General features: G+C 46.5%; 10 protein-coding genes across 10 annotated transcripts; 7 read left to right on the top strand and 3 right to left on the bottom strand. All coding sequences in view use genetic code 12, as the record gives it.

Annotated features, from left to right (window-relative positions):
• Positions 1–202: 202 nt before the first annotated feature.
• Positions 203–1,126, top strand: MIR1 (Mir1p; the record flags this gene model as incomplete). Its single annotated transcript, XM_025488350.1, has 1 exon — positions 203–1,126. One exon carries the CDS (start codon positions 203–205, stop codon positions 1,124–1,126), a length of 924 nt encoding a protein of 307 aa, XP_025343012.1.
• A 1,301-nt stretch (positions 1,127–2,427) lies between these two features.
• CXQ85_004740 (uncharacterized protein) lies at positions 2,428–3,039 on the top strand (the record flags this gene model as incomplete). Its single annotated transcript, XM_025488349.1, has 1 exon — positions 2,428–3,039. One exon carries the CDS (start codon positions 2,428–2,430, stop codon positions 3,037–3,039), a length of 612 nt encoding a protein of 203 aa, XP_025343011.1.
• Positions 3,040–3,230: 191 nt separating this feature from the next.
• On the bottom strand, positions 3,231–4,484 carry CXQ85_004739 (uncharacterized protein; the record flags this gene model as incomplete). Its single annotated transcript, XM_025488348.1, has 1 exon — positions 3,231–4,484. The coding sequence occupies one exon, from the start codon at positions 4,482–4,484 to the stop codon at positions 3,231–3,233; it is 1,254 nt and encodes a 417-aa protein (XP_025343010.1).
• A 583-nt stretch (positions 4,485–5,067) lies between these two features.
• CXQ85_004738 (uncharacterized protein) lies at positions 5,068–7,254 on the bottom strand (the record flags this gene model as incomplete). Its single annotated transcript, XM_025488347.1, has 1 exon — positions 5,068–7,254. One exon carries the CDS (start codon positions 7,252–7,254, stop codon positions 5,068–5,070), a length of 2,187 nt encoding a protein of 728 aa, XP_025343009.1.
• Positions 7,255–8,290: 1,036 nt separating this feature from the next.
• RPA34 (DNA-directed RNA polymerase I subunit) lies at positions 8,291–8,968 on the top strand (the record flags this gene model as incomplete). Its single annotated transcript, XM_025488346.1, has 1 exon — positions 8,291–8,968. One exon carries the CDS (start codon positions 8,291–8,293, stop codon positions 8,966–8,968), a length of 678 nt encoding a protein of 225 aa, XP_025343008.1.
• Positions 8,969–9,302: 334 nt separating this feature from the next.
• On the top strand, positions 9,303–10,076 carry CXQ85_004736 (uncharacterized protein; the record flags this gene model as incomplete). The annotated part of the gene is made up of 1 exon (XM_025488345.1): positions 9,303–10,076. The coding sequence occupies one exon, from the start codon at positions 9,303–9,305 to the stop codon at positions 10,074–10,076; it is 774 nt and encodes a 257-aa protein (XP_025343007.1).
• Positions 10,077–10,321: 245 nt separating this feature from the next.
• On the bottom strand, positions 10,322–11,386 carry CXQ85_004735 (uncharacterized protein; the record flags this gene model as incomplete). Its single annotated transcript, XM_025488344.1, has 1 exon — positions 10,322–11,386. One exon carries the CDS (start codon positions 11,384–11,386, stop codon positions 10,322–10,324), a length of 1,065 nt encoding a protein of 354 aa, XP_025343006.1.
• Positions 11,387–12,683: 1,297 nt separating this feature from the next.
• On the top strand, positions 12,684–13,430 carry CXQ85_004734 (bifunctional 4-hydroxy-4-methyl-2-oxoglutarate aldolase/oxaloacetate decarboxylase; the record flags this gene model as incomplete). The annotated part of the gene is made up of 1 exon (XM_025488343.1): positions 12,684–13,430. The coding sequence occupies one exon, from the start codon at positions 12,684–12,686 to the stop codon at positions 13,428–13,430; it is 747 nt and encodes a 248-aa protein (XP_025343005.1).
• Positions 13,431–13,745: 315 nt separating this feature from the next.
• Positions 13,746–17,407, top strand: CXQ85_004733 (uncharacterized protein; the record flags this gene model as incomplete). The annotated part of the gene is made up of 2 exons (XM_025488342.1): positions 13,746–15,573; positions 15,618–17,407. The coding sequence occupies 2 exons, from the start codon at positions 13,746–13,748 to the stop codon at positions 17,405–17,407; spliced, it is 3,618 nt and encodes a 1,205-aa protein (XP_025343004.1).
• Positions 17,408–18,163: 756 nt separating this feature from the next.
• On the top strand, positions 18,164–19,294 carry TPK1 (cAMP-dependent protein kinase catalytic subunit TPK1; the record flags this gene model as incomplete). Its single annotated transcript, XM_025488341.1, has 1 exon — positions 18,164–19,294. The coding sequence occupies one exon, from the start codon at positions 18,164–18,166 to the stop codon at positions 19,292–19,294; it is 1,131 nt and encodes a 376-aa protein (XP_025343003.1).
• Positions 19,295–19,389: the final 95 nt, after the last annotated feature.

Here is a 19,389-nt window from a genome sequence, read left to right as displayed (position 1 = left end):
GGGCACATGGGAAGATTACTGTGTAGAGGGAAAAGAAACGCAGCGTTCTCGAGTGTGCAAGCCAATGAAAAGGCTTCATTCGTCACCGCGAATTTTTTTTTTTTCCACTCCTCGATATATCTAAGCTCGACTCTTCCGTGCCGCAAATTCAGAAGCTCTTTTTCTTTAGAAGCAATTTCATCTTTTTCTTCCCACATTTAAAATGGCCACCAAGTCTGAGTACAAGCTCCCAAACTACACCGTCGGTGACTATGCATCTTTCGCCCTTGCCGGTGCTATGGGCTGTGGTATCACCCACGGTGCCATGACTCCAATTGATGTCGTTAAGACCAGAATCCAATTGGAGCCAACTGTCTACAACAAGGGTATGATCTCTTCTTTCAGACAGGTTATCTCCAAGGAGGGTGCCTCTGCCCTTTTGACCGGTTTGGGTCCAACCGTCTTGGGTTACTCTTTGCAGGGTGCTTTCAAGTTCGGTGGTTACGAATTGTTCAAGAAGACCTTCATTGAGCAGTTGGGTTACGACACCGCCTCTAAGTACAAGAACACTGTTTTCATGGGTTCTGCTGCTTTGGCCGAGTTCTTCGCTGACATTGCTTTGTGTCCATTGGAGGCCACCAGAATTAGATTGGTTTCTCAGCCATCTTTCGCCAACGGTTTGGTTGGTGGTTTCGGTAGAATCTTGAAGGAAGAGGGTGTTGGTTCTTTCTACAACGGTTTCACCCCAATCTTGTTCAAGCAGATTCCTTACAACATTGCTAAGTTCTTGGTTTTCGAGAGAGCTGCTGAGGCTATCTTCGGTTTCGTTGGCAAGCCAAGAAACGAGTTGTCCCAGGGTACTTTGACCTCTATCAACTTGTCTGCTGGTATCATCGCCGGTTGCGCTGCCGCCATTGTTTCCCAGCCAGCTGACACTTTGTTGTCTAAGGTTAACAAGACCAAGAAGGCTCCAGGCCAGTCTACCGTCGGTTTGTTGGCCCAGTTGGCCGGCCAGTTGGGTGTCCGTGGTTCTTTCGCCGGTTTGCCAACCAGATTGGTCATGGTCGGTACTTTGACCTCCTTGCAGTTCACCATCTACGGCTCTTTGAAGGCTGCTTTGGGTTGTCCAAAGGGTGTTGAGTTGTAAGTATGTTAATTATATAGACTTAAGTTATTTGCACTTGCCACTATACGATATTGTAGCCTACGAAACGACCGTGTTAGTTGACGTTGACTCTGAAGCTAACTGTGGCAGCCATGATGTGATGTGATGTACGGGTTTTTCGCCATCTTGGTCCAACGTCCATGTATTTTTCATTTCCTGAAAGGTTATATTACATTTCTCTCTTCCCCACCTCTTTAAACTTATAGCTTATCGATTTAAAAAGCTTCTCCCCTTGCATATGTTTGCAATTTACCAATTCTGGATTTTTGCAAGTGTTTCGTAAATTTTTGTCATACTAGTGCAAAATCTACTATACTCTGAGAACTGGCCAAATCAGGCCGTTCGCAAAACAGTGTCAAAAATAATTAGAACAATGATCTAAAAGAATAAAACCTAAACTTCCTTAAAAGTTAACCCCTCTTGAGCATTTTCGGCCCAAACCAGGATTTTAACTGAAACCGCCATACATTTCCTTCAGCCTTGTTGTCCTTTTCACCTTTGCGGTTCCTGAGGCTTTGTGCCTTCGTCAAAGCACAGTCACGTGCCAAGGCCCACTAGCAATGCCTTCACTGTGACCGTTCTGCATGCACCACCACGACATCATAGAAGGTTGCTTTAGAGGTCCGTGACCGGACACTTCTCTTAGCGTGAGTACACTTTGCACTGCCTTTAGTGTGTGCATCTTATGCAGCTTTTGCAGAGAGGTGGAACGGGATTTTGTAAGAGCCAACGTGTGCGTAGTGCACAAAAGACAAGTATTAATTGAATGTCGTCTGATAACAAGCGGTTCTGCTTCTTAGTCTTGGATGATTTTTCCGGGTGTCCATTCACTCGATGATGAATGCTTCCGTAGTATAGTGGCATTCTTTTTCGAGACTAAAAAAGCCTCTCAAAGGTAATTAGCTAACCCAAAGCGGAAAGGTCAAACAAGCACCCTCCGGGTCCCCTCCAACGTTCTCCATGAAGAAACCTTAGACACGTCTTGGGGTGCCTTAGAGAGCCATGTCCTTCTTCGGACGAGAAATTATTGCCTAATTGGGCAATGTCATTACCATCGCACACGTCTTCCACGTCACGACGCAGGATGTCGCTGCCAAAAATAGTGTCTCAGCCTCGGAAAGTCACTCTCATAACCTCTGCTACTTGCCAGCCGGTGCCTGGCTCACTGCATATATTGCATCTTTTTGCAGACCTACAGGGTCTTTTTTGGACATATATATATTCGTCGGGTTTCCTGGTGCTGGCTGTTTTTCCCTATCGGATTTTTCCTGATTTCACATATTATGCAACTTTTCCTTACATACTTGCTCGTGGTCATCTCGGCTGTCACTGCCCTTCCAATCAATAAGCGTCTCTATAGACCAAGCTCTCCGGTATTTTCGGTGATTGCTCATCACGAAGGTGCTGTTTTCCAGTACTACTTGTTGAAGTGGGACGGCTATGACCTTGTGCTCAACACAGACGAGACTGCCTTCTTTGGCAGAATCAAGGCCAACAACGACTACATCTTGAACTTGCCTGGCTCCAACAAGTCTGCAAACGCTTCTCAGATTGAGCCACACAACACTAACGTTTACGTTAACCCAGAAACTTACCAATTGTCCACCACCGAATCTGCTGTGAACGCTAGCAGCGGATTTGGTATCACCCACCAGAAGTTGACATACCAGAACTCTACTGGTTTCTTGGCTTGTCCTGCTAACAACTTCAGAGGTGAATACTACGTTCACTGGGGTAACAACAACCAGACTGAGTGTCCAAACAAGGCCAGAGGTTACCAGATTGAGCTCATTGTCCAAAGCGATGACACCATCAACTACAACCCAGAGACTAACAAGTTGAGCAACTCCAGCTTGCCTCTCATCCCAAAGAGTAAGAGATTTTACTTTTTCTAAATGTGAAGCACATTTGAGGTTGATTCTCAAATCTTTTGAGCCCACTACATATGGCACGCTGTCTTTAATGGAGACAGACGCCTGAGTGGTGAGCTACCGCATATTCTTTTCATTTTCTTCACCGCTGCTTTTTTCTTACGACTACCTAATTTGCACGAATTCGTATATAAAAAATGATACACTTTAAGTACTTACCAAAACTGATCACTTCTCTTTTCATCATCCTTCGTGTACGGAGGCAACACCGTTGGTCTTTCAGTATCATACCACCGAATGCCACGTTCCTCCTCAATCTGCCTAAGTCTCTTTCTGTCTTGTGGCAACAAGAGAATCCGGCTTTCCAATTCAATCAGCTGGTCTGGAAGGTCAGGCAAGAAGGAGATTTCAAACTTGATGAATAGCGTAATGTACAGACTCAAAAGCTTATTGTAGTACGATTGGGCCAGTGTATCAAGACAACATCTCAACAACCGATTAGGAAGCTTAAAACGGTACTCATAGTCCGTAAGAAGACCTTGTTGTTTGACGTTGGTCCATGGAAAAGTCCTCTTGACTTCCTCAAACTTTTCAAGGCCAACGGCCATGTAGTTTTCACGCTCAAGCAATGGGTACACAAGCGAGTGTCCCTCAACAGTCTTACCTTCACGTACAAACCGCTGCTTCAAATTCACATCGCTCATCAGTAGCTTCAAGGTAGGAGCCAACAATGCTGTCTTTCTCCAACGTTTCCCGTGATACAGCTTCATAATGGTAGCTTTTGAAAATGGAGTATAGATGTAGACGTCAATGAAGTCAGCCAAGTTCTCCTTTTGATAGTAGACATTATCTGTAGAAGTGAACTGGAGGTCTGGATACTTGCGGTTGTAAGCGAATTCAATCCGGAAAGGCACATCTGTGATGGCTCTGGTGATTATGTTGTCCCTCTTGGCCTTACCAAGTGTACGAGTGAATTCTGTCGAGACACAAGGTGGACGAGTTTCGGTGGATGCAAAAAATTCGGTATCCAACAGCAAGTCTTGCAAGGCTGGTCTGATTTGTACGGGCCTTACCACCTCCATCTCGACTTCATCAACCGTCTTACAGGTTGCCCTGAGCACGTACTCAAAAGTGGAAACCACTCCATCTGGCATTTGAAGCTGCTGGGAGGGAAGAAATGTTCTTATGTCTGCAAACATAAACGTGGATTCAAAAGTGTAAGTACCTTCGTCGTATGTTGTCTCTCTTCCAGTCAAGAGATTGGATGTGCCCGTGGCGAACACTTCTTCTTTATCGACCTTGCCACCTCTGGACGTCAACTTCGAAACACCTTTGATATTCAAAGTAAAGGTGTCAATTTCTATTGGCCTATGTACTACTAGCACCACTCTCAGATATAGCTTTCTGTTGGTCGCATGAGGTTGGATGAGGCCTGGAAGCTCTAAAAGAACATCAAACGGAGGGGACATCTTTGGATTTTGGACTTATAAAATTTGGAGTACTAAACGGAAGAGGGATACGGGAAGAAAGGTGGCCAACGCACCTCTTATCTATCGTTCTTTTGGACTTTCCATGGTGAGAGAAGTTTGTAGTTACCTCTCTCAGACCATGAACGGTTTGGGCAACTGGACAGATATACCTAAAACACCTTCCTAAACGGTAACAACATCAAGATGACACGTCACAGCCTTTATGGGTTAAGTGGACAACGAAACCCATTGGGCATAGAGTAGAAAAGGTGCTACACGAACTATTAAATAACTTTATTGATATACCTGGCGAGCAGCTACTCTCCTGCCAGAGAGTAGAGCCACCAGCAAAGGGGGTAAGGTCGATGGGAGTGATGGCGCCAACGGCGACGACGTAGATGATGATGATGATGATGATGATGATGATGATGATGATGATGATGATGATGATGATGATGATGATGATGATGATGATGATGATGATGATGATGATGATGATGATGATGATGATGATGATGATGATGATGATAAACCAACGAGAAAGTCAAAACGAGACTAAATGATCACACGAAAAGTGCACGTATTACCAGTCCATGGCAAATGGAATAGACCTGAGTTTGGCCTTGACCTGCAACACCTCTTCAGGTGTAGCGATGTATCTGGTCATCTTACCCTTCATGGCCATGCGGTTCTTCACCCACTCGTTCCTCTCCCAGAAGGGAGCACCCGTAGGTCTTGGAGGAGGAGGGGCGTCGACACGAGGAATGGCAAAGCCATGATAGTAGGCATCAGTGGTAGGCCTGTAAGGAACAGGAACAAAAGGTTTCAATTCCGATTCCTCAGAATGAACAGAAGAGGCAACGGAGACGACTCGAGACCCGACGACGGTCTTCTTGGGCTTGATTCCAAGAAGCGGTCTCTCCTTTGCAATAACGCTGCGAAGCTCAACGTCTCCACCAATGTTCCAAGGGTTCTCCTCCATCTCTCTGTCATCGAGGTAACCATTGGGGTCCTTGCCAGCAAGGCCTTGCTTTGGTGATACCTTAGAAGAGGAGTTACCTGGACGGGAAACAGAAGGACTGACTGTAGGAGTAGTCATCAGCGTCGACGTGCTCTTCTTAGAACGTTTGGAGGAGGAGGTCTTTGATGAGGTTTGGGGAGAAACCTTCTCGAACTGGGAATTGACCTCGTTGTCGAGCAAGACCTTATTACGCTTCAAGGCGGCAGCAACTTTTCTACCAGCCTCGGCGGCGACAGCCTTGTTCTCCAACAACTCCAATTTTCTTCTCTGAGCGGCCTGCTTAGCGGCGAGCTGTCTGTGGTACTCGGCCTGCTGGTGGTCCTTCTCTTCTTGTGCCTTCTGGTGGGAGGCCTTCAGAACTTGAGACTGCAACTGCAACAACTGCTTTTCCTTGTCCAACAAAGCAATGTTGCGCTTTTCTACCTTGATGCTTCTCTTAGTCTCTTTCGCAGAGTCCCTGTGGACTCTGTCCTCACGCCAGTGCTCCCTAAAGAGCTTAGCACGAGAGGACCAACGACGAGAAAGACGACCAAGGGCTAAGGAAAGGCGACGACGCTTAGAACGTTTAGCCTGGGCTTGGCCATCAACAGCCTTGTCGCTGTAGGAAGGCAGGACGAAGGTGTGGACCAGGGCGGCACGGGGTCTAAAGGAGGGGACCCCAGTGCTGGAAGGCGACGAGGACGACACGTACTTGGCAGTCAATTCCTCAAAATGACCGGCGAAAGACTCACGAGGTGAGCGAGCAAAGGCGCCGTCAGCCTTCAAGGCTTTAACGTTCTCAGTGTCGTAGTTGATGAACTCATTGTAGGCGACTTCCTTGATGAGCTCGGCAAGAACAGGATTCTTCTCTGCCTTTTGGGCAAAGCGAAGCGCCTGGAAGATGGTAAGATTCTCTGCATCAGGGATGTTCTTACGAAGCTCGGCGATGTCGGCAGCCCACTTAGGGACGGGGCTACAGCCGACCAGAGCATAAGTCTCCAGCGAGCGAAGATCAGGAAGGGCGACGGGTCTCTCTTCAAAAGCAGCAGCGGCAATCTTGTCGAGCTCTATCCGAGAGGAGGGAGACTCCCGGGGTACCTCGGCAGAAGGCCTCCAAGAGAGAGAACCATCGCTTGACTTCTGCAAGCGGAAAGACTTGAGTCTGAAAGTGGCGCTAAGGTTGCCTTGTTTAAACTCCAAGGCGTTAGTCGTCGAGTCAATGGGCTTCATCACGAACGAATGTGGTTCGAGGGAAGGGAAAAGGTTGCCATTCATGCGCTGGAAGGCTTCATAGGTTGTGCCTTCCGGGGTGCCATATGGCTTGGGTGTTTCGTCGTCAACGCGGGTGTTCAAACCCAAGGCGTCCTTGAGAACGACGACGTGCTTGTCGGCGGCATGGGCCAGCCTGGTGGTGATCGGAGTATGTCTCTTATAAGTGAAAGAGGCTTTCTCGTGGTGGTTATCATCTGGTTTGGTAGCATCATCATATTTGCGGCTGCGTCTCCTGGAGAAGAGACGACGCCAAAAGCTCTTCTTCTTAGGGGAAGAAGGGGCATCATCAGCGCCTGGAAAGGCGACGGGTGAGAAGGTGGTCATCTCCAAGGTGGAGGGGTTGTGAGAGAAGTTGGCAGACTTCTGTGGGAAATGGTTGGGTGGAAACTGCTTCAAAGGAACGCCGTTTCTAAACTGGAGGGGCTGAGGCCCCGAGTGGTCGCTCGGCGACGATAAGGGTCGGCAAATAAAAGTCGGAACTTGCTGATCGAATCTCATCGTGACTGGGTGGTTGCTGAACGAAAAGAAGGTGGTAGGGAGAAGAAACCTGGGGAAATCACAAATGCGCTTCTTATATACCCCAGATTTTGCAGCCAGGCCTGCAGGCCACGCACCTCTCTTACCCAGATATCCATAGAAAGATACAATTTTGAGTTGTTTTGGGGTCTGATAAAACCATTGATGAATTCTGATGGACTCTACTGGCCTCAGAAAGTCTATTCATATTGTTAAAAGCCAAGATTGGGCTTGTTTCTGGTAGTTCATGCGCCGCAGCTGCGCAAGATAGTAAATCATACATAACCGAGCGTAGAACAATACGCAAGCCATGCCTATTTGACATATATAGGTAGAACAAGCTTGAAAGAGGAAGAATTTGATGATTTTGGGAGCTTTAAGTAGCATAGAAGCGCTTAAATAGCTCTGTAACCGTATGACGTGTCAGAAGAAGCTTTTAAAGGGGCATTTCTGGCTCTGCACGAAAGAGGACCGGATACTATGGGCGTATGGATGAGCAAGAAGGACTGAGCGGTATCAAAATCACCGCAAACCGAAGAGCACATGATATCTATCCCATTTTGAAATGGTGCCTGCCTGGTCTTCAAGCAGTGGAAGTTCATAGGTTGGACAGGAAGGGACGATGGCCCACCTTGACAGCATTTGGGCCTAAACACACGAAGTAAAGGAACAAAGCATTAATGTATTAGCTTATTAACATACTATACAAATATAATTCGTTTTTGAGATATAAACTTAGTGGTCTTTTGGTGACAGTTTACCCTGTTCTTTCAAGTTGGTTTCAGGTGCGAACCACACAACCGTAAACCCTGCAAACGCCATGAAAACGACAGATCTCACTCTCAGCTATATTTTCAAAGAAATAGAAAAACACTATACCATTTTTCCTACCTAGACCGACTTTTATAGAGGGACCAGAGTACCATAGTTAACACCAACCTGCATACTACCCTACTCTGCTCAAAAAAATCTCTGATGAGCATCGACTATTATCACTAGCTCTTTCGATCCCTCCACAATGGCTCCATCCCACAAGTCAGACGAAAGAGTGTACGACTCCGAAAGTGGGTCTGAATATGAAGATGCCCAATTTGAGCCTCCAAAGGGTTTCACTAAGGTTCCCCTCCAAGCGCCAAAGTCCATGGACGACAAGGAGGTTTGGCTCATCAAGACTCCCAAGGGATTCCCACTTAAAAAATTGAAGACATTGCCTGTTTCTTTCACTTCCAGAAAGGTTAGAAATGACGGTGTCAAGCCAGTTGAGGTGGACAAGACAAAGTACCAGGTTAACGAGGAACACTTTTCTTCAGACAACGCTAAATACGCCATCGTCAACGAGGAGTTGAGAGGCAAGCACATCGACAGATACTACACGATAAGAGAGGTTGTTGATATTCCAAAGATCGACTTTGGGGCTGTTACTGTTCCCAGAGAAGATGTTGAGAAGATCGATGGCTTGAAGATGAGACACTTCGCTACTGGATATGGCGCTAAGGATTTCAAGGAGGCCCAGCCTATTGCCGAGCTGAGACTAGACGAGGACGGCAGGGTGATCAAGAAGGCCAAGGTCTCTTCGGACGAGTCTGTTGAGAAGAAGGAAAAGAAGGATAAGAAGGAGAAGAAGGAGAAAAAGGACAAGAAAGAGAAGAAAGATAAGAAGGATAAGAAGAAGAAGGAAAAGAAGAGCCTGGCTTAAGGCAGGCAGAGCCCAGCAGCTCAACAGCATTTGCATTTGTATAATAATAAACCATCTAGACGATGTGGATAGTGTAGGTTGATCCAAGTAGTTTACAGGGAACCAGGTTCAAAGCGGAAAGCCATGGATATTGCCTAGAAGCGAGGAGGCCAAGATTCAACTTAGAAAACGTCATAACCCAAGAAACACTCCCTCCTCAGTTGTCTCTTCGTTCAAAGTGGGTTCCCCAGATCATAGTGCGCGCAGCCTGATGAGCCAATACATTTAACAGTATTACTACTTAAAGCATCCCATCTACTCCACCTTTGGCCAACTTAAACCGCCACTATAAACCATGGGAAGCTCTGCATCGAGGCCAGCACGGAAGCTCACCAAGAACATCGTCAATACTGACAAGATTCTGAGGAGTTCCAGGGCACATCTTCCACCCAAGGAGCTCAAGGAGCAATTCGAGAGATCAGCAGAGGGAGGGCAGGAGACGCCGAAGGGCCCAGAAAAGACAAAAAAGGAGGGTACTGAAAGTCAGAAGGAGACTTCTAAGGTACCATCGCAGCACAGGTTCCAGCAGCAGTCGCCACAGGGCCAGGGTAATGTGCCACACGGAAAGGATGGTATGGATCCTACAGCCGACCAGGCGTTTATTGATTCGATTAGTAAGCTTGGACGCCAGATTAAGAGTGAAGATGCTGCAGGGCCAAATCAGCAACAATTGGATGTGAGAGCGTTGAAGCAGCTTCTTAATAGGAAAGCGCTTTATGAAAAGGGCCAGAAAGAGGTCAAGGACCAGCTTGATTCCCAGCAGCCACATTCACGAACGATGATACACCCAAAGACGCTTACAGCTATTTTGAACGCTTTCCACGATGAAGGCGTGACGAACGAGAGAGTGTTGAAGGATTACGAGTTGAGCGGTGACTTCCTCCAGAATCTTAATAGGTTTAAGGTCGCTCAGAATATCGTGCCGCTTCAGGAAGACACAAAGGAGGACGAAGTTGGTCCAAGGACCGAGAGAGACCGTTTGAGAGTCCTGGAGACAGACGAGGAGAGGACCACCGAGGGCGACATCGAGAACGAGCGGTTGAAGGTCTTGAGAAAGCGTCTTGAATAAAGCGCCACGTTGCATCAATGAAAATGTACATAGTTAAGGGTCAAGGAAGGTTTCGATGTTCCTTAGGGTTCCAGTGAATGAAGGCTGGAAGGTACGACTGACACCCGCCAGTCTCCACTGCGAACAATTCCTTCAATATAACACCCCCAAGGTAAAAAACAACATACTGATACCTTTTAATAAATATTTATTTATATATTTACTTTTTGCTTATTTAAATGTACCTGTTTTATCATGTTAGGTGCTCATGGCTTCCCGCATCTGAGGCCCAATTGCCTCGACAGGTGGAAAGCGATCCTGTTGAACCTGGCCTTCTCCAATTGCTTGTCCACGGGGGCTTTTTGCTTGGAATCAGCACACTGCTTGAGTCTTTCAAGTGTGTCCTTGATTCTGTTGCCCACAATTGACTGTTTGCCTGTTTTGAATGGAGACAAAGGAGGAGCCATAATGACTGGGGATTCTGGCATCGATGCCAGAGGTGAAGCAAGAACTTCAATGATTTTGAGGGGACTGGTTGGTTCCACTTGCCTTTTCTGGATAGGAGAAGAAGTGGTGATGATCTTGAGATCATAAGGTTTGGCTTGGGCAATGCTACTCAAGGCTGCATTGATAGCTGAAGGCATAATAGTACCATTCAGAGATTGGGTGAGTTTAAGCAACAGCATAAACTGGTGGTATGGGGAAAGAGAACCCACAGCCATACACAGAGCTGGCTTGTTGGAAACCAGTTGCTCTGGAGTTACCAAGAAGGTGGATTCCACGAAGGAACCAAACTCAGAATCCTGGATCAGGACAGCATCTTCTTCCTCCATCTGAATAGAAGAGGCTTCTGAGTGCTCAGCAAAGTAGTCTGGGTAAGTATATGGAAGCTGAGTATCCATTTGCTCCTTAAGAGCAGTGTACTTGGGCAATTCGCAAGTAATTGGGTCAACAAAACTACGAAAAATGGTCTTGTAGAACCTTCTCTGCGTTCTTTTATCTTTAAGAAAAGAAGGACATTCTTCTTCGCAGAGAACCTTTTTGGAAAGCCATTTAGGCTCTTCCTTCTTGAAGAGGTGCTTAAAGAATCTTCTTATAGCGTTCTTCATACGGGCTCTGTTGGAGCCCTTAGTAGAGATGATGTTTTTATGATTTTTTGGATCCAAAAGCGTTTCAGATTCTGGAACCATTGGGGGAGCTCTGGGGTTGAGTGGTTCAACTTCAAAGCTATAGGCTGAGCCTGGTGCTGGCTCATACAGTTGACGAGCTGGCGCTGGACAGTAGCGAGGATAACGTGTTGCGTGAATCTTGTGGTGAATACGAGTAAGCATTTTTGATAACAATAGGTAAAGAAAAGAAATCGAAAAGAATTCCCAATTGGACGGGGGAGGGCCGTTAACTTATAGTTGTCTCGCGGCAACACAATCACAGCACTTTCCGTAATTGGAACGGTGGACTTTCCCTGTGGGTAAAGTAGAAGCTCATGGGAGCTCATGGAAGGGTCCAAAATGTTCGAAGAGGTTCTGAAGGGGTTGGTTTATTGTGAGGAAGGAAGAGTTTGTTGGTGCTTTTGGGGAAAGTTGGAGTATATGCTGAGGGAGCCTTCCAGAGTGCCACGTCTCGATTGGAGGGCGATAGAAGTCGAAGGTAATTAAAGAAAGAAAAGGGAAGTGCTGGTATTTGTTTAATGGTAATTGCGTTTATGTAGTTGATAATAGTAGATGTAATGAAGGAAATAGGGCTGCTTGACGGAAAGCGACAACAGTGGTGGGATGTCATACCATTTGAAAGTAGAATTTAAGTTTTCCATAGAAATAGCTAATTAAAATCTACCCCAGGTAGGTAACGGTTTTACTGATATATTTTCCATATTGGGGCGTAGCCCAACGGTCTGTTCAGTTCAGAGCACGTTTAAAAGATCATTGACCGTGGGGGTAAGCAGTCTCAAAGCTATGGCTTTGGATATTACGGAGATATTTTGGTACGTAATTTGCATTCTAACCATTCTAAGGTAGTCTAAACATCTTTACTTAACAAGGCATACTGGCCAAGCAGGACCTCTTATCAAAGCATTGGCTGTTCACCAACCTCTCCTTTACCAAAAGCCAAGAGCTGACTCATAAATGAGTGACTTCACCTTCCTAACTTAGTCCCTTGCCAAGTGATCCTCAATGCTTAAAAAAGAGTAAAGCTTGTAAGTATCTATGAGTTCATCCACCACCATCCTCCGGCTCTTTCAACCCCCTCAATTGACTTCAAGAACTCCTATGGACCTTCCAAGCCCACCAAATCCACATAAATACTACCCGTCAACTCTTCTTACTCTACCCCTGTCTCCCATTATCTACCCTACATTGACTCTACCACCGTACTCTCACCCTCCAATCACCACCAATCACTTCCATTACCATCCACCCATTTCCCCAAAACTGCCCCAAAAACGCCCAAAAAACAACCAACCGCCACCTTTTTGCCCTCTATATCCCACAACTCACACCCCCTTCTCCCCAATCACTCCTAGTACCCATCTACACCGATTCCTCACTGCTCCCACCGATATACCCCGGGCGCGGAATCGCACCCCACAACTACTTCCAACTCTTTATCTATTCAATCACTACCACCATCATGTCTGTTAGAAATACCCTTGCCAAGTACACTCCTTGTGACGTTTCAGACGCCTTGGCGGCGTTTGGCCTTAAGAATGGCGGGTTCATTCCAAACCTCGTGCAAAGAAGCCCAATTGGCAATAAGCCTAACGCTGGAGCTTCCACGGCAGTGGGTCCAGCTTATACTGTGCTTTACGCTCCCAAACTGGACCCACGTCCTGCTGTGAAGCAGTCGTACATTGACGAAATCCCAAAGAACAGTATGCTTGTGATGGCTGTCAGCGAGGAGCTCCAGCAGACGGGAGCACCTTACGTCAAGGTGAACAACGCCTTGTACGGTGGATTGATGTCTACTAGAGCTAACTATAGAGAAGCGGCCGGTTCCGTGATTCTTGGACGTGTGCGTGATTTGGCTGAACATAACGATCTCAAGTATCCAGTGTGGTCTTACGGCGTGGGTACGACTGCTGGCCAGCCAGTGGTGAAGGTTGTGGGCATCAATGTGCCCGTTTCGGTGAAAGTCGCTGGCATTGACGGCGGCGAAGAGACAATTCGTGTTTTGCCTAATGATATCGTCGTGGCTGACGAGAATGGCATTGTTAGAATCCCCATTGACCACCAGGAAGGCCCAGAGGCCGATATCAGCTTGGATAAGGTGTTGGAGTACATTCCCAAGAGAGTCGACGCCGACACCCACGTGAGCGAAGACATTAAGAACGGTAAGCCAGCTGCCGAGAGCCAGAAGTTCTGGCGTGGAAAGATTTAAAGGCAGGCATAGCCACTTTCCATGGCTGGCAGTGGTGAGTGTTGCACTTGCAGTTTGCAGCAATTCGAACCAGCGCCCCAGCGGCCTTTTTTAGCAAAACAAAGCCCGTGACTGATTTAGTCAGAGTCGAAAACCCCCATTTTTTTCTTGTTTTCTACATTTTTTCCTTCCTCTTCCCCTACTTCACCACCTCTCCATACCTTGCCATTTCTCACTATCCAGTCCACCATCAAACCTCACCTTATCTGCGATCTCGGTACTCTACACTGTTCCCCCACACCAGGCCCTCCAAATCCCCCAATCCTCCAGTATACTATGCCTTTGGACACTTATGCACATTTGAACGGCCTTCCCAATGGCGCCAGCGGTTTTCCAGACACTTTGGGCGAGCTTCGACTCCAGCTTATTGGAAACAGAGAACTCAAGATCAGAGTGCTTCAGGAGCCACAGTTCGTGGAATGGCTCTTGCAGCAGCTTCAGCAGGACTTGGACAAGGTGGAAAGGGACTCAGCTCTTCCTGGAATTGAGCTTTCCCGGAATATTCACGATAAGGTGGTGATCTTGCGGATTCTAGCGTGTTTCGTTGCGGACCTCCAGAACTCAGACGACAAGACTGCTGTGGATGGAGCTAGCTTACGTGGCTGTGTGCCATTGATGGCAAGGCTTTTTGAGTATGTGGGTCTGGCATTTCTTCCGTCATCTTCGTCGGCCACGACATCGTCAGGCCACGGTTCGGCCCGTAACGAGAGTGAGGTGGTCCAGGTGAAATCTGACTTCCAGAAAGTGCTCTGTGACGCTCTTTGGATTGTGCTTGTGTTTGCCAATTCTACGAATGTGTTGCTTGATGAGAAATGTTACGAGAACTTGTGGAAGTTGACCACTACATTGCTTATATGTGACGATACTAAGACATCACGCCTGGCACTGAGACTCAGAACTGCCGTGGTTTCAAGTTTGAGCACGCTTCCGTTTCTTCTTAAAGGGGCTCCAAAGGAGTTGACTGAGAAATACGCTTCGTCTTTGCTTAGGCTCTGCTTGCTTCGTCTCCATAAGGAATTCGCCCAGTTACATAACCACTATGTGGATGGCTTGCCCACACAAGGACACTTTTTGGAGAAGGTTTCTCCGAATATTATCGCTGACAAGCGGCTTCTACGTGACTTCTTTGAGATTGACTTTATCACGTCTTTGGTTGTCGCAGCTGCTCAGTTGCTTAACCACACTAAGGAGAGGAATAAGGCACTTCCACTTCAGCTGAGCATTTTCACATCCAAGGAAGTGTTCCTTTGCATGGTTCTTTTGCTTAAATGTGAAGAATGTCATTTGCTTAACATCGCTACCCTCAACTTGATACATTTCTACCTCAATGCTCTTGAGGACCTGGGCACGGCTTCTGAAGAGATCATCTTTAAGACATACGAGAAGCTATTTCCCCGGATTATCGAGCTCTTGGACACAGACCTTTCCCAGAAACATTCTATTCCTCCATTCCTTCAGCTTCCCGTATCAGTCCTCTCAGGTCTTTGCCTCAAGTACCCAAGAATGTCCTTGCATTTGCACAATACCAATGTTGACATGAAGATTATGAAGGATCTTCAGGCTCTTATCAAGAAGACACCCGTTTTCAGCAGCATCTTTAAACTCAAGGTGGCATCGAAGCAAGGAACGAAACTCGCTGATTTCACCACTCTTACGAAACATCGTATTGGTGGAGCTGATTCGAGGGGAGAATTGGGTGCTCATGCAACATCTTTGGAGCAGGTTTCTGATTATTTACAGCTTTTAAGCGTCTACACAAGTTCTAATGAAGATTACCGTCGTCGTGTGACTAAGTTTCTGGAGCTGAAGGCATCAAAAGCACTGGGTCCAAATTTCTTATGCCTTTCTGTCTTTGAATTCATGGATGACTACAGGTTCTTGATCCAGCAAGCTCTTTTATCATACGAAGTTTTGGGTAAGCTCCTACAGGAGTCCTCTAAGCAAGACCAGACGAAAATCCTCGCCTGGTTTGGTAAGAATCTTGGTGTTATCTACACCTTGATAGAGCATCCAATATTCACTCAAACAATCTACTTGGTTAGGTCTCTTTCGAGATCCATTGGTACTTTAAGAACCTTCTTTGTGGACTGCAACTCGATCAAAAGTGTTTTCGATGTCGATGATGATACTACTTTGAACGCAACTGAGGGAATAATACGAACGAAGACATCATTGATATCATCAAGGTCAGATATAACAGAGAAGCTTCGTTCAAGAGACGAGGTAGTTTTGTGTCTAGTCTTTTGGAGATTTTGGGCCTGCTTGATAACGTCAAATATGCAATGCAGTATTTTACCAAAGCTAACCCAGAATTGAGTCTTCAGTTTGCACCTCCAAGAAAGACTCTCTGTGTGAAAAAGGTGATCCTCCTCGCTTCAATTGCCAATTTCATTCTTGACTTCAGTTCCTTCCGTTATGAGATTGTTAACCACGACTCATTTTTGGTGGACCTCGCCAGGGTGTTCCAGACTTCAGCTTCTGAAGAAGAGATTAAGTATTCAGAAGATGAGGAGCGTGAAATTGCATATGAACATCTTCGTGAGCAGCTCACAGTACTTCAAGTCGTGAAGAGTTACCTTTACAATGAGAACGAAGAGAACAGAAAGGTATTATGGGACTTCATTCCGTTATCGTTGATCTTTGAGAAGTCTTTATATGGCCTTGTTGGTCCCATAGAAGAGGATGCGGAGCTTCATGCTTTGTTTGTTCAGCACAAGATACTTGCTTTTGAGATCATGAGAAACCTTACCGCTGCTTCTTCGTTCTTCAGCGAAGCCATCAGGGAATCATACCTTGAGTACGTGAAAGAGGAGGCACAGCATGGCCATACTTCGGCTCCTTCTACGTGGCATGAATACTTGTTACAGAACCTTTTGAGTTACAACTTATTCGCTGATGATGGCAAGGTGCACAAGGAAGAGGAGTTCCTTCAGTCAGATGAATTCTTCTTTACATTGATCAAGAACTCCGAGTATGTCAGACTTCTTGTGGGTATCAACTACTTAGAAGATCATCGCTACACGAACATTTCAGTCTTCAAGAAGCTGGACTTCCCTCTGAAGGCCATGATCGAAATCTGGAAGCGTATCCTTGATGCCAAGTTGCTGGACAAGCTAGAACAAAAGCTCTGCGGTCATAATCTCAACGAGAGAGTGAAGTTGGCTAACCAGCTTATTGAACTTAAGTTTTCCATCAACTGGATTCTCATCAATTTGACTTGGCAAGACGACGCTTTTGGCTACCAAGTTCCAGATAAAGTCAGCTTTGGTCTTCTTGATACCGTGGGTCACCGTACTCACAGCGATCCACATAGCGAGGATAGGCAATTGTTCAATTCTTCAAATATCGTGATTGAAGAGAGCGAGGACGAAGAAGGTGGTGAGGAACGTCATACACCAGCGCAACCAGAAGATGAAGATGGAGAAATGAGCGCCGAGGATAAGGCAAAGCTCTTGCACCGGTACCAATTCAGCCAGATTTTGCAAAGGATTATTATTGACATGTCGAAACCCAAGTTCAAGAGCCGGGGCAATTCAAAAGTTAGCAGTATCGAGAGGTTCGATCTTTTGAACGCCAACAACTTATACGAGAAGTCAAAGACGGCGCTTTCCCAGATTACTGGGTTAGTTTCTGGCCATGCCACAAATCACGAAAGTGGACCACCAGGAGCAGGCCAAGCACGCACCGAAGAACGCCATCCGTTGAGAAGAATGAGTAACATCATCAGCAGCAGAGACGGTACGAGAATCAGAAGAGACGTGAACCGAGGCGGCGAAGGGTTTGGCTACGATTCAGCAGATGATGTTGACGAATCTGGCGGTACAGAAAGACAAGGCGATGAAGAGGAAGAGGAAGACGAGGACGACGCTTCAGACACCAATGCAGAGCAGTCAGATATGGACGATGTGGTTGACATTGACGATTACTGGGTGAGGTAGAGGTTTATTCCAGCGACGTAGAAAGACTGGACTGGTCCCCACCTTCCATAATATGTCAATTCGAGATCTCCATTTGACATTTGCAGCCAGTTTAAGGTTGTGCAGAAAAAGCCGAGGACAAAAAAAAAAATACCGAAAGTTTAATTGCGAGGGAAAAAGAAAAAAAAAAAAAATAAGAAGAGTGTCCGCAGTGAGGCATTTTATAAGCAAAACCACCTAAAAAAACGACTGGCATAATCACAGGAACCCGCAAAACGAAAAAAACGACAAGTTCCAGCGAAGAAGCAAATGTGGACTTGAAAAAAAGGAGAGAACGGCTGGGGCCTGTGTCACGTGCAAGTGTACTTCCTCTCCATCCTTCCATCCTTCCCCCCTCTCCTGCCTTCCCCACTACTTAAAAAACTTTTTCAAATGATAAAAAACCAGCCTCTTTTTTAGGCCCTCCTAGTGCCCGTTTGTTCTAGGAACCTTGCGGCTTTCATCACTTTTCCTGTCTCTACGCCCACCGTTTGACATCTTTTTGGGAGATACTGCTTACAAGCGAAGGTGAGTGAGAGCGAAAATAAGAAACCTGAAAGTTGATAATACCAGTGTGCTTTTCCTCTCAGAAGTGACAGTTTGGACCAGCGCAGGCTACATTCTTCCCCTATTCAGCGGCTGTGCTTCTTTTGATCCTCGGCCCATCGCTTCCATTGGAGAGATAGTTTCCACTTTTCAGCTTTTTCTGCCTTCTTTTTCCTTTCCTATCCCTATACAATGGACTATCACGAGACCCAGCAGGGAGAAGCTGGCCAGCAAAACAACCAGAGCAACGAACCGCTGGCCCAGGAAACTGCAGCTAACGCAGCCAACATGAACGTGCTGAACCAGAACCAGCCGGCGCAGAAGTCCAGCAAGAACAAGCATAGGGACGTGACCACCAAGGGCAAGTACTCGTTGAACGACTTCCAGATTCTTAGAACTTTGGGCACGGGCTCTTTTGGCCGTGTGCATTTGGCCAGGTCGGTCCACAATGGCCGTTTCTACGCCATGAAGACGTTAAAGAAGGAGAGAGTCATCAATATGAAGCAAGTGGAGCATACCAACGACGAGCGCAGAATGTTGAAGCTTGCGCAGCATCCGTTTATCATCCGCATGTGGGGCACGTTCCAGGATTGCCATAATTTGTTTATGATTATGGATTACATAGAAGGAGGCGAGCTTTTCTCTTTGTTGCGCAAGTCCCAGAGGTTCCCTACGCCTGTGGCTAAGTTTTATGCTGCCGAAGTGTTTCTCGCTATCGAATACCTTCATAACCTCGATATCATCTACCGTGACTTGAAGCCAGAAAATATTCTTTTGGATAAGAACGGTCACATCAAACTCACGGATTTTGGGTTTGCTAAAGAGGTCACTGACGTCACTTACACCTTGTGTGGTACACCGGATTACATTGCGCCAGAGGTGGTGGCCACCAAGCCTTACAACAAGTCTGTCGACTGGTGGTCTTTCGGTATACTCATTTTTGAAATGCTTACAGGCTACACGCCGTTCTACGACCCTACGCCCATGAAGACATATGAGAACATCTTGAACGGAACCATCACCTACCCTGACTACTTGCCTCCAGATATTCTTGATTTGCTTCAGAAACTTATTGTGAAGGACTTGACACAGAGACTAGGTAACCTTCAAAACGGGTCCGACGACGTGAAGAACCATCCTTGGTTCAAGGAAGTGATCTGGGAGAGACTCCTTTCTAGAGATATTGAAACGCCTTACGAGCCTCCCATCACGTCTGGTGTGGGTGACACATCCCAGTTTGACCGCTATCCTGAGGATAAGGAACTTGACTATGGTATAACGGGCGTGGACGATCCGTACGGAGAGCTCTTTGCTGACTTTTAAGCTGCCACAGGGCTCTTCAATCAATTGCATCTCATGATGGCGTACAGCTTCGCCCGCTGCCGCCATTTCATTTCTATTCACGTTAATATTCCATC

Source organism: Candidozyma haemuli (assembly GCF_002926055.2).
Source record: "Candidozyma haemuli strain B11899 chromosome Unknown H_2014730914, whole genome shotgun sequence".
Taxonomy (NCBI): domain Eukaryota; kingdom Fungi; phylum Ascomycota; class Pichiomycetes; order Serinales; family Metschnikowiaceae; genus Candidozyma; species Candidozyma haemuli.
Note: the sequence above shows the minus strand (reverse complement) of the source record. Positions and strands in the feature narration are given on the sequence as shown.